This window comes from Oncorhynchus gorbuscha, linkage group LG09, assembly GCF_021184085.1.
Source record: "Oncorhynchus gorbuscha isolate QuinsamMale2020 ecotype Even-year linkage group LG09, OgorEven_v1.0, whole genome shotgun sequence".
Taxonomy (NCBI): domain Eukaryota; kingdom Metazoa; phylum Chordata; class Actinopteri; order Salmoniformes; family Salmonidae; genus Oncorhynchus; species Oncorhynchus gorbuscha.
This window is the reverse complement of record NC_060181.1, coordinates 62,083,851-62,096,842: the sequence shown is the minus strand read 5'-3', so window position 1 is coordinate 62,096,842 and position 12,992 is coordinate 62,083,851. Positions and strand designations below refer to the sequence as shown.

General features: G+C 40.3%; 1 protein-coding gene across 1 annotated transcript; it reads right to left on the bottom strand.

Annotated features, from left to right (window-relative positions):
* Positions 1–2,849: 2,849 nt before the first annotated feature.
* On the bottom strand, positions 2,850–5,991 carry LOC124042904 (L-dopachrome tautomerase-like). The gene is made up of 8 exons (XM_046361036.1): positions 5,388–5,991; positions 4,927–5,226; positions 4,707–4,807; positions 4,432–4,598; positions 4,050–4,229; positions 3,821–3,962; positions 3,498–3,699; positions 2,850–3,381 (listed from the first exon to the last, which is right to left on the bottom strand). The coding sequence occupies exons 1-8, from the start codon at positions 5,677–5,679 to the stop codon at positions 3,215–3,217; spliced, it is 1,551 nt and encodes a 516-aa protein (XP_046216992.1). The 5' UTR covers positions 5,680–5,991; the 3' UTR covers positions 2,850–3,214.
* Positions 5,992–12,992: the final 7,001 nt, after the last annotated feature.

Genomic DNA, 12,992 nt, shown 5'->3' with positions numbered 1-12,992 from the left:
CAATCCCTCAGTCCAACCTCTTTCAGCCTATTGAGGACAGTCTGAGCACTGATGGAGGGATTGTGCATTCCTGGTGTAACTCGGGCAGTTGTTGTTGCCATCCTGTACCTGTCCTGCAGGTGTGACGTTTGGATGTACCGATCCTGTGCAGGTGTTGTTACACGTGGTCTGCCACTGCGAGGACGATCAGCTGTGCGTCCTGTCTCCCTGTAGCGCTGTCTTAGGCGTCTCACAGTACAGACATTGCAATGTATTGCCCTGGCCACATCTGCAGTCCTCATGCCTCCTTGCAGCATGCCTAAGGCACGTTCACACAGATGAGCAGGGACCCTGAGCATCTTTCTTTTGGTGTTTTTCAGAGTCAGTAGAAAGGCCTCTTTAGTGTCCTAAGTTTTCATAACTGTGACCTTAATTGCCTACCATCTGTAAGCTGTTAGTGTCTTAACGACCGTTCCACAAGTGCATGTTCATTAATTGTTTATGGGTCATTGAACAAGCATGGGAAACAGTGTTTCAACCCATTTACAATGAAGATCTGTGAAGTTATTTGGATTTTTACAAATTATCTTTGAACGACAGGGTCCTGAAAAAGGGACATTTCTTTTTTTGCTGAGTTTACATATACTGCTAGTGAGGGCATGAGATCATTTTTTACAAATAAATTCTAATCCCCTAATAAAATTTTAAAAACTGAATCCAAAAGAAAAATCCTGAATCCCAAAATACATTTTTAAATTAAACAAGGTTTGTAGAAACAACGTGCTGGTATTTTAACACTGTCCATTATTGGCATAAAGAAAGATACACTAATATGTTGTTTATTTAATGGACACAATCATATTTTCTCTCTGCAAGTCTACGCAGTTGTTGAATTACTCAAAAGCCAACATTTTATGGACCTAATCTAAGAAATCAACAGAAAGAGTCAGAATGTATTGTGGTTATCAAGAGAGAAAATAGCCCTGAGAAAATTCCCTTTGTGTGACCATACCTCTTAGATAGGGTTAGATGTTAAGTCCCCTATTTAGGGGACTGTGAGCTTTTCTGGACCGGTTCTGACTGACAAGTGAACGAGGCAGGGTCCAGTGCCTTATTGTGCCAGAAAGCTCCATCTATCTGCTTTCCACTATGACTCTATCAGTGGGGCTGACTTGAAGTCTCAGGTTTCAGACCCACATTTGCATAGGGAGTAAGTGTCACATTTTCTGACCTATCCAGACAAAGAATCACTTTTATTTTTATATTTTTTGTAAACTATGTACTTGAGCTTGTGTACTCAAAAGTAACTACACCACAGTCATGTATAACTATTTTACCCGAAAGGTGAGATCTAGACACTTCTAGAAGGATGTATCATTAGTAGTTATTGTTTATGGCAATCTCATGAGGAAAATATTGCTTTTGTGTAGTCTATTTGCAGGTTGGCATTTATTGTTATGAATCTTGACCTGGAGGCAGCTCTACAGAATGGTCACTAAACTTGCACAGCCACAAAGTTATAAAATCGGATTTTAAACCTGACCCTAACCTTAACCACACTGCTAACTCTAATCTTAAATTAAGACCAAAAAGTAGATGTTTGTTTTCATGAATTTTTACGATATAGCCCATTTTGACTTTGCAGTTGGCCCATCTAGCGGAAATAGCTCAGTTCTGCCTCAATGGCAAGATTCATGACAACCATAAACTTACTGTCAATTTAGGCGGTAATATACATTTTGACATAACATTCAAGAGGTATGTAAATTCTACGCGTTCCTAGGGGTTACCAAACATTTTGCTTCATGACCTACCAGAGTTAAGCAGTGACAAAAACATACCCAGACCAAAATAATAAGTTAATAATTGATTAATAAAACCCTCTTCTTCAAAACATTTTCAAAACATTTAACTGGATGTGGATTTGAGTATGGGCTCTTGTGACCCACTTGTGACCCACACAGTATGGGAGCCATTGCTTTATACAACGGGTACTATAAGGTTCACTGCACTTAACAGGATTAGTCAGTAGGATTAATGGAAAAGGCCTAATGGAATGTGTTATAGAAACTATAAAGAAGAAGTGAATTGAGTAAACCATGGAGTTATAATATATTTCAAGTAAAACTTAATGCACACAATTGAATTTCTATTTGTATTTATTACAGATCTCTTCCTTGGGTCCAGCAAAATTAAGGCAATTTATACAATTTTAAAAACATTACAATACATTCACAGATTTCACAACACACTCTGTGCCTTCAGGCCCCTACTCCACCACTACCACATATCTGCAACACTAAATCCATGTGTATGTATAGTGCATATGTTATCGTGTGTGTGTGTGTGTGTGTGTGTGTGTGTGTGTGTGTGTGTGTGTGTGTGTGTGTGTGTGTGTGTGTGTGTGTGTGTGTGTGTGTGTGTGTGTGTGTGTGTGTGTGTGTGTGTGTGTGTGTGTGTGTGTGTGTGTGTGTGTGTGTGTGTGTGTGTGTGTGTGTGTGTGTGTGTGTGTGTGTGTGTGTGTGTGTGTGTGTGTGTGTGTGTGTGTGTGTGTGTGTGTGTGTGTGTGTGTGTGTGTCTGTGCCACATTATATTTAGTTGAGGTTTACGGTTTACTGAATGTTTTGTCCCAAATACAATGCTTTTAGTTTTAGAAATATTTAGGGGTAACTTATTCCTTGCCGCCCACTCTTCGTCAAGTGTTGCAGCCATTTCAGTCTCTGGAGTAGCTGACGTGTATAGTGTTGAGTCATCCGCGTACATAGACACTCTGGCTTTACTCAAAGTCAGTGGCATGTTAGTAAAAATTTAAAAAAGCAAGGGGCCTAATTGACAACAAAGGATAGGAAACATAACTGGAATCAGAATCAAAGGGTGTACAAATATTTATTCTCGTAAACTACATTTTTGTCCAAGACCATAGAATCAAACATTTACAGAACAGGAACTGAAAATGGGCTCTCAATAAATGAATAAATATTCAGTAAGTGTTCATTATTTTGTATGGGTTCATTCCTTGTGTTGTTCTGATTGGCTGAATATAAATATTACAGGTCTCAAACATTCTACCCTCAGGATTTTACATTGATGAAATAAGTACTTATCTTGAGTTTACAGTATGTTTCAATTGATCCCATGACTGTGTATTACGTTAATATGAACATAGCATACAAGCTTAATCAGATAAACCGTAGGCTTTCGTTCAGTTACTGTTAGGCTTTAGCTCAAGAAAAGTTCAAGAGTTGTCTATGTACTTCCTATTGTATTGTATTAAGGGTTCAAAGCCATGCTTTCTTCGCCTGTGCAGCATATAAACCACGACTACCATGAGCACAGCCAGTAGGCCCACGAAAACGCCTGTCAAAGTAGCTCTCACGACAAATACAGGATTACCGTCATTCTCTGAAAGACAAACGGAAAGAAAGCAAACTCTGAAATGAATTGGTGCTTACTTCATTCTCTTGCCATTAGCGTTGAATGCATAGTGCAAACGCCTGTTGAAATGTTGAATCACTAACCATCCAGTGCGATGGCATAAGAATATCCCAGCTGGTCAGACGCAACGTAAATCTCTTCATTGGTCACAGGAGGGAAGAATGGCACCATGTTGTAATCTCTGTTGTGACCAATGGGGGCCATCTCATCGGGGAAACTGGAGTTTGGGGGAACAGACTTCCTCATCCACTCATCAAAAATGGCATCAGTGAAAGCATGGAGAACCTATACAAATACATTTCTTAGTTACACAAACTAAGTAAAAACACATTTCTATTATTATGACATGTACATGTACTTGTTTTGTTTAATTAAATTCTATCTTATTTATTTTATTTTTCATTACTAGAAAGATGGGGTCATTGGCTGCAGAGTGAGACAGAGCACTGGTTCCATTGAGGAAGGAGTGGACCAGGTTGTGCAGATTGTCCACTGAGGAGTCAAGCTCTGCCTCGCCATCTGGCTTGTCATAGCCTTCAAGAGAATTCCTGTTAATAACAGATCATATTTTATTGTTAGCGTACACACATAACACTTTTGCCAAGAGAAAAAGTGAGTTATCGAAGGAAAATGACCTGAAGCTGAAGGTAGAGTTAGTGTAGTAGGGAGAACTGTCAAAGTCTCTGAGTCTAAGACAGCTCCTGACGTCATTCATTGTGGGAAGACTCATGTTGCTCCTCCCTACCTGTCCTCTCCTTATATGTCCCTCACTGGTCCCATTACACAAAGTGACCAGGCGGTTATATTCATCCATGCTGGGAGAGAAGACAGATGTTGTTTAATTATGAATAGAGATGCTATCCCCTGTACACATAAGTGAAGGTACTCACGTGTGTGTATGCGTGCACACACACACAAACACACACACGCACAAAGGCATGCAAGCACAGACACAAATACTCATTCACCTATGTATAGCCACATACACTCAGCGTTTTAACATAAATTGCTCCAGACCTGTTACACACCACTCCCCAATTGGAGAACCTGGACTGGTTACTGATGAGGGAGGGGTTGTCTGGGTTGCGCCCCCCCAGGAGAGAGTCTGTGCAGACGTCACACTCAGTCTGCCCTGTGGCAAAGTTCCAGTATGGAACAGCAAAGTTCTCATTGCCAGTCAGTCTCTGCAGAAGAGAGGTCATTCTGCTATACACATTCTGTAGACATTTCCTATTAACGTACATACTCGTGAGAAAAATAAGGCCACACAGAAATGACCTCCTCACTCTTACCTGCAGGTCTCTCTCCAGACTGAGTAGGTGGTACCTGTGCCAGGTTATAAAGGCAGGTCCTTTGTGGGAGAAATCAATCTGTTTGAAAAGACGTCCAGGTCCTAGAAAAGATTAAACGTACTGGTCAAGGATATGTAATAGATATTCAATTGTTTATCATTTGTAAATGGTCATCATTATACTTTCTTGTTTGGTTGTTTGTGTGGTACATCACATTTACCAAGCAGCGTTTCTCTGACAGAGTAGTAATGCTGCCATGTAAAGAAGTCATAGATGGAAATATTGGAGAACTGGGGCTGGGTTCCATTGGGCCCCAGCAGGCCCAGCCAGTGCTGTGTGGCGATGACATAGTCTGGGTGGGTGGTGTTCTTGGCCCGGTCCAACACATCCAGAAACTCCTGAAGCTCAGCTGGAGTCAGAGAGTGGATGTTCTTCCTCACCACCGGGACTTTACGTACGTCACAGTTTGGTCCTGCCCAGCCAAACTTACACTGGCCACAGTCGAAGCCACCAAAGTTACCTAGACACATGAAGGGGATATAGATCATAATGTAGCTATGCTGTACAACATACTAATACGCTTTTCACATGTAATTTTAACCTAAAGTTAGATACTTATATAGATAATAGAGATCCCTTAGAGGAAGTCTGCAGTTTAACATTTTCAATCTTAGAACTTACCGAAGCACCTGCAAGTTTGATTAAAAAATTTTGTTGGCCACCTTTCACGGTCGTCTCGGTTTCTCATTCGATATGGTCCGCCCCAGGGTTTGGTACTGACTCTGATGTCGGAGCAGTTTCCTCGTCCAGATAAAGTTCCACACACATTAGCAGGATCAGAGCCGAGAGCAGGGCAGCACTGCTTTGAGACGATCCCCTCCACCGTGCTGCAGACTCGAGGAAACTGGGCCTCGGTAGAATCGGGCCTTGTCACAAAACAAACCAGACCCAGAACCAGCACCAGAGCCCTCATCTTTCACGCCTCTGTAATCTTCTGCCTTCTCCCTAAAAATGGATTTGTACACCTGTTCACAGCAATGATGTGGTCAATAAGTTCCAATGAGACGCAGAGATGTAACTAATTCAATGTCATGGTCTTTGTCTTTCCCATTTAGAAATAAAATACAAATTCAAGGCCCACTTCGTAATTTCCAACCCATTCAGCACAATTACAGATAGCATTGACAGTGGGCTGCAGGCCTCCAGTAAATTCAACCGTTCTTCCCAGAAATGATAAACTAACATTTCTGGGGACAAGTGATAAAAATACCCGCGCTGTGTCTTTTAAGAACCCAGAGAACAATGATGTCCATATGTTTGCACAATGCTTGCCCTCAGTTAAAGATCCCGTGGTAGCAGATTAATTTTTTTTTTAAGTATTGGGCCTCCAGGCAATTGATCATGTGACGAGATAAACCTTTGTTTTTTCTCCTACCGTCCATCTGATGCCCATTCCCAACCACAGAAGTACCACAGTAACTGTAACTATTTGACATTATTCACACCACTTTCAACTCTCCCTTTGCTTTCTAAAACTGCCCTCTGGCCGAAGGCATGAATTTCAACTTTGGTGCTTTTAACGCAAAAAAGGCATAGTTCAGTAGGTGTTTCATCTCCACAGTCATGAACAATTTGAACATTTGAAATCATTTTTATCATCATGCGTCTACCTTTCTCTGTTTACTGTTAAGTAACCTTTCATGTACTCTACAACATTATGTGACTATAGTCATACTGGCATCATCTGATAGACCCCTAAGGACCTCTTTCATATCATGTGTTCAACTGAATGTTGCCCATCCCTCGATGAGTATGCACTTTTCAACAAAACAACCTTAGAATTTGTGCATACGCTTCTCATCATGTATCACAAACAATCATATTTTCTTCGACTCAAAAATCCTTATGGTTAACCATTTATTTCAATAGATCTTTAGAACACTTTGAATGAATTACATGATATCCTAAATCAAGCTTTTGCATTTCATGGAATGTGAAATCTGTCATAAGCCTCCATTGAAACACATGGTGGTGCTAGAGAGCCATCTTTGAAATACAATGACAGCAAGTGTGCTGGAAAATAAGTATTTGAGGGTATGTACACAGTTGTATAAGTTACTTCTTATGTGCAGCTTGTCACTGTAGTCCAGCACTCCAATGTTACATGGTACAATTTCTTCCTGCTATAGATTTAGAAAGTACAAGCATTACCAGGTAAATGGGTTGTAGCTGGGTCGTTCCACGAAATGAGTGCCTTTTGGGTCCCTTAGATATTTTAAATAGAAATTGTGCACAAATATATAATTGTTTAAGCCTATTATATTAAATGAAGTTCCCTTTAATATAGAACACATGGAAAATGCAATAAATCAGCATGTTTATCTTTCCCTCTGTGCTTCCTCTGTGACTTCTGTGGAGATTTGAACCCATTTAAGTGTTCACCGTCATTGTAAAGCCCTAGTTCATTTGTTGCTTTGACAAAGTCCTTTCTAAAGATTATTATTGATTTCGTGTGATTAGGGATTCATTTTAAGGTTAAAAAAATGTAACATTTTAAAAAAGCCTGTCCCTCATTTTAAGGTCAACCCTGTTACGTGAACTGAAGTGAACTCTAGTTTCAATATGGTGAAACTATTCCTTTTTACATTTTTTTTTTTTTCAAAAGAATTTAAAGAAACATTGAACTTCTAATAGTCAAATCATAGTGTAAAAGCAGGTGAGCTGGTTCTACTCTTTTTTTTACCGACACTGGTTTCGTGTTGGAAAACTGAGTGGGTTGAACGTAACACGCCAACCCTGTTACCCATAAATAGACAGGCTAGACATTTTTTCACAATTACAATTTCTTGTGACGCTTGCATTCAATTGCCCCTCACTGTCGCAGACAACAATCTTTCATTCCCCCTGTCACAAGGGGATTTATGGCTGATTTAAGATGAAATAGTCAACACTGTTACTTTCTTTGGCACTTACTAGGCACTTACTATAGTCCCTTTTTTAATTTAACCTCTTGAGATGGGAAAATGTTTTGTTTTTTAATTGAACACGTGCTCTTAATGACAGAATGCTAAAATGAGGTGAAATCAACGACAACAACAAAAAGTTACACTACTCAAAAGGCACCTAATTGGTGGAACGACCCAGTTATTCAGACATGTAACATATTTGTTTTTTTCCCTGAGATTTGGCACCTACTGATACCTTATCTGGCCCTGGTGTCCTGAAGTTATACTCAATCCTAAGAAAACACAGGGAATACTCAGAAATAAGGCATAAGCCTTTCGGGGCCCTAAGCGAGATTTGGTTGGCCCCCTGGAGCCGGCCCTGCATATTAGCATCAACGTGACATCAGTCAAAACACCTCAATACAAAATATGGTATCAAGAACAAGATCAAACTAGCTGAAACGAGGCACCAACGATTCCCCGTACAGCAGCTTCTTGTCATTGTTTCTAGCTATCTGGCCATCCAGAATCTCAACAACACACGGCCTTCTGACCCATTAAGCGATGTGCATCGTTTTTGTGATGTTGTCAGCCAACCCGTCTATTGTGCCTGGTAATGCTTTTATCCACTCCGTTTGTTTCACCTCCTCCCATTATCATTTCAATTCCTGTATTATTACCCTTTGATTTTGCACTGAGTGGTTGACCACCGTATGAGAACAATTTGAGTGCTGTTGATTTTTGAGCTGCTAATTACACCAGTGTGGAATATGCATGCAGTGTTGTCCTCTTTTGTTTTTGTTTGAGAGACAATATTGCCCGGTTGTGTTGAGAGTCCTACCCGTATCAGCCCCAATGGAAGTGGCATTGTTCTGAAATGGAAAGTTCCAAATGAAAGGCCAGCATTACATAAAGGGAAAGTGCTGCTCAGCCTTTGAAGTGCTGCAAATGAAAATTCTCCTTTAATAGCATTTCAAAGAGATATCACAGAAGGAGGTGATGCTTAATTTGTGAAATGATCTACTTATTACCATGCTGATGGCAAAATGCATCCATTTCCTTAATGGCTAGGTGAATATTCTGTTCAGCGCGTTGTGCTCTGTACACATTTGGAGGAATATAATGTGTTGGTTGGAAGAAAGAGGGCCTTTTCAAATTGTAATCGAGAGTACTTCAGTTTCATTCACTGAGAACCGAGCTCAGTGGTCTGAAAACGGGAAGAACTGATTGGAGGAGCAGCTGAATCACCTGATTTTAAACCAGCACTCTAAGCCACACTCACAGCACCTCAGTCTAATTGATAGAAAGGCATCTTTTGTCCTCTCGGATCACGATTGATAGCCTGCTGAGGCAATCACACACTGTTAAAAGTGAACGGGACTGGAGTATGGTGGATGCTTCCACTCTTATTCATTGTTGCCCAAGAAAGACCTTGCCTTGTTTATTTTGTGGTGTTGGGTATGAAAGCCATTCAGATTCAATACGTTCTGCTGAAAGGATGCTTTGAGCTTATAGCAGAGGTACAGTGTAAACCCGATTACCCATGCTAGTGTTAGAAACCTTGATTTAGAATTATAGAAGGCACAGTTCAAGTGAAAATATGAGGTTACAGGTGTGGCCCCATTTCTTCTTTTGAGTTGTATTTCATGATAGTTCATGTCTACTTCACCAGCTCTGTGTATAGTCACCTTTCCTGAAAGGTCACCTGTTGAATTGCTTTACATTTACATTGTATTGTAGGAACTTTTGGAGAGAGAGAGAGAGAGAGAGAGAGAGAGTGAGAAAGAGAGAGATGCAGTATGTTTAAATGACATCAGGGGGGCAGTATTGTTTTGTTTGTGGTCTTTGTTCAGGGGCATGACTGACCAAGCCACCTACGTTGCCTTCATGATGCTTTCCCAAAAACACCATAAAATAGTCCAGGTATGGAAATGAACTGCCACCATTTAAAATTCCAACCATTCTAGGCAACAACTTCCTGTTTATTGCCTTTACGTTGGTCTGGGGGGTGTAGCCTATAGAGGTAAGCCTATTGAGTGTCCCAGTATACCGTCTTAATCCTCTATAAGACTTCTATATCCACCTTCAAACTAATAACGAGAGGCAACATGTCCTCAACAAACTAGTTCACTAACTTCTGTCACAAACTGGCCTAATTAGTCACTGGAAAATAAGATTAATAGTTGCCGTGAAATAATGCTTCGGGTCAATTATTTAGAAGATTCCCATGATGTTATCTTCAAATTGTGAAGCCAATTCAAGGACAAGCAGCATGAAAAACAATGTTCTTAGATAAATTGCCATCAAAAGTCAACATGCGTTGAAATTAATCGAGATGCTATCCATGATCATTAACATAAGGTTTATGTGGGCAACCTATAGTACAGTACAACCAACACTTATTACATGCATTTAAAGGGCCCTGGCCTAATTACTAATCTCTCCCCTTGTACCATTAGAAATGGAAATTAGAAGTACAAAAAAGACCTTGGGCACTTTTCAATCAGAATACATTAAAGTTGCATTATAGAGGGATAAAAAGAGCGTTGAGTGTTTAAAGTGCTCGGCTGTTCCATGCTCTTCTCACAAATCCTGTCAAGAGGATGCAGGATCCTCTTTAAGTGGGTATTTCCAGTGAGCACCGTCCGACACCGACGTCCCTGGACGTTGACAAGACATTGAAATTTGATTTGGCCCAAACATAGACGTCTATGATTGGTTTAGATTTAGTCCGGTCTGGACCAAATCTGAACCAAGCATATATGTCCAAGTTTCATAGGTTTGGACAGCACAGTACATCACAGCAGAGTACAGTATATTAAAGTAGAGTATAGTATATTTCCATACAGTACAATAGAGTAGAGTACAGCATAGTAGAGCACAGTAAAGTGTAGTATAATGTACTATATTGTACTGCACCCTACTGTACTGTACTCTACTGAACTAAACTCTACTGTACTGTACTGAACGTAACACTACTGTGCTCTACTGTACTGTGCTGTCCAAACTTGTGAGACATAGATATCCAGTCAGCTTAGATATCTGGCCCAACCAAATTTGGTCTTGTTTGGGCGCCGAAGCTCACTTGAATAATACCCAGCATGCTTTGAAAGTGTTCCTTTTCACATTTACAATTTGTCCTTTTAGCACACGCTCTTATCCAGAGTGACTTACAGTGCCTTCAACTAAGGTAGAGAAACAACCACATATCACTGTCAGAGCAAGAAAAACCTTTCTGCAACCGTTACTGAGAATGTTATTGTAGTTTAAGTGTTCTGTTTTTTTTTACTATTGGTCTAAAAACTTTTAACATGATCACTACAAGTTTGAAAGCCTTTGAAAAAGCTAACCTAAGTCCATGTGACAGATGGGAGGAATAATGCATATTCCATACTGCAATCTTTCGTTTGCTCCATTTCCCTATTTTATTGTAATACAGCATTTCAATGTGACATAGTGCTTTCTTCATTGACCTGTAGACATAAGTGAATGTACGTATGGTTGAAATTTGGCCATAGAAACAATGACCAAAATAATGTATTTTCAACATCCGGAAAATATTATTTTCAACATTCATTAAGAACTGAAAATGTACCTCATTTCAACACAATTTTGCTCACTGGGTTTACCCTTTGTTCCTCTGTCCCTGATCCCAGGATCTCCAAATCACAGACAGAATTGTTCTACAATTACAGTATAACAAGGGAATAAAATATAATATATTGTTGTGGAACTGGCTGCTGAAAACAAAACTGCTATTTATTTTTTGCTATGCCAAAATCAGAATATTGGCTAGACCATTCAGTGATTCTTTCTCCAGTGCTTCCCGCCCACCTCTCTGGCAGCTTACCGATTTACATTTGAGCATAATGCAGGCATTAGAGGAGGCACAAGGCAGCCCTGATAAGTTACAAAGTGCTCCAGGGGTAAACCTCGTAAGAAGAGGTTTTGGAGTTATTTACAGCGTTCAAATCCTTCAAAATGCATGGCTGGAGGAAGAGATTTGTTTTGCAGTTGATGCTTTGCACACAAAGCAAACACAATGCATATGGAGGGTGTTAAGCTGTAAATGACCAGATGACAGTCTATGCTAATAAACTGATCCCATCACATGACCTGGGTGGAGACTATGATACCACACAGGACAACAAGGCTGCGGTCGGATGTTGCATACAAGCACCTCATTGAAACACAGGCTCTGGATTCAAAATAGAGGGAAAATATGGGAAGCAAATTATTTTTCCAAACACAATTTAATTTTCAATGAAGAACTATTTAAGTTGTATGGTGTTTTCTCCACAAAGATGTGTTTTTGATTGTGCAATTCACATAATAAAAAACGCACTCCAAAATGCAAAACCCTAACAAAGGAGGTTAAAAAGCAATGGATTTCTCTGTTATCAGAATTGCTTTCTGTACAGTTGTTCCATTTGAAATGCATTTAATTGCAAATAGAAAAGAAGAGAGAGAAAGCCAACAATGCGAAGGCTGAAGCATTTTCTCATCTGCAGCGAGTGAGAGTATTCAAATGTAAGGGGGCAGACAATGAATGAGAGGAATCGTGCTCTGAATAGCCCTCTCTTTCTCTCCCTTTCAGTCCCAGGCCAATCCAAGGCCTTTTCCTTCCCTACTCTGAGGGGCGGGCTTTTCTCTCTCTGCTCAAACTTCCACACCACAACACTGTAGAACAAACACAGCCACCTGAAAGCCTGGCTATATTTGACATGTAGCTGGGTACTATTGAATGTGTCTCTTCTCTAACAAGTGTTATGGAGCATATCTGTTATTTTGACAGTATATGTTGTGACACTATGCCAACGCTGAGAACCATGTTGTTGAAGTGTGCTCTGTTCAGTGGATACCTTGAGTTGGATACTTCATCATGCTGCTGAGTCTTTACCAATCTGACTCAGACCCAGAGCATCTCTACTCCGTCACAACACTGAGGGGGAGTACTGTGGGGCTCACGGGACACAAAGCGGTCCATGCCTGTGTCTTTGTGGGGCCAGCCCAGGGAGCACCCCCCAGTGTGTCTATCGTAAGTTTACTGGGGGAGCAGGGGAACAAGTTGAGGGAAGAAAGTGCACCCTTCAAACTTTCAACAACAGCTGGGAATTCTATTTTTTCTCAACAAAGATTTATACATATTTATACAAGCCCAAATGCTGATAGGAAGGTGGTAAAAAAATCTTAGAATTGCAGAGGTAAACTATATGTAAATGCCATAAAGTAATAGACTTGTAGTGCAAATCACACCATTTTATCTTTAATTTTGCTTTCGTACCCCCCTCCCTTCCCCCCATCCTCTTTCCTCTGGCTTAAAGGTGCATCAGAGATATGC

Excerpts from the sequence above, each read along its gene's own strand:
- LOC124042904 (XM_046361036.1), bottom strand. The coding sequence starts at position 5,679 with ATGAGGGCTCTGGTGCTGGTTCTGGGTCTGGTTTGTTTTGTGACAAGG. Across the intron at positions 5,227-5,387 it reads TCAAACTTGCAGGTGCTTCG|GTAACTTTGGTGGCTTCGAC; the intron begins GTAAGTTCTAAG and ends TCATGTGTCTAG. Across the intron at positions 3,382-3,497 it reads TTATGCCATCGCACTGGATG|AGAATGACGGTAATCCTGTA; the intron begins GTTAGTGATTCA and ends TTTGTCTTTCAG.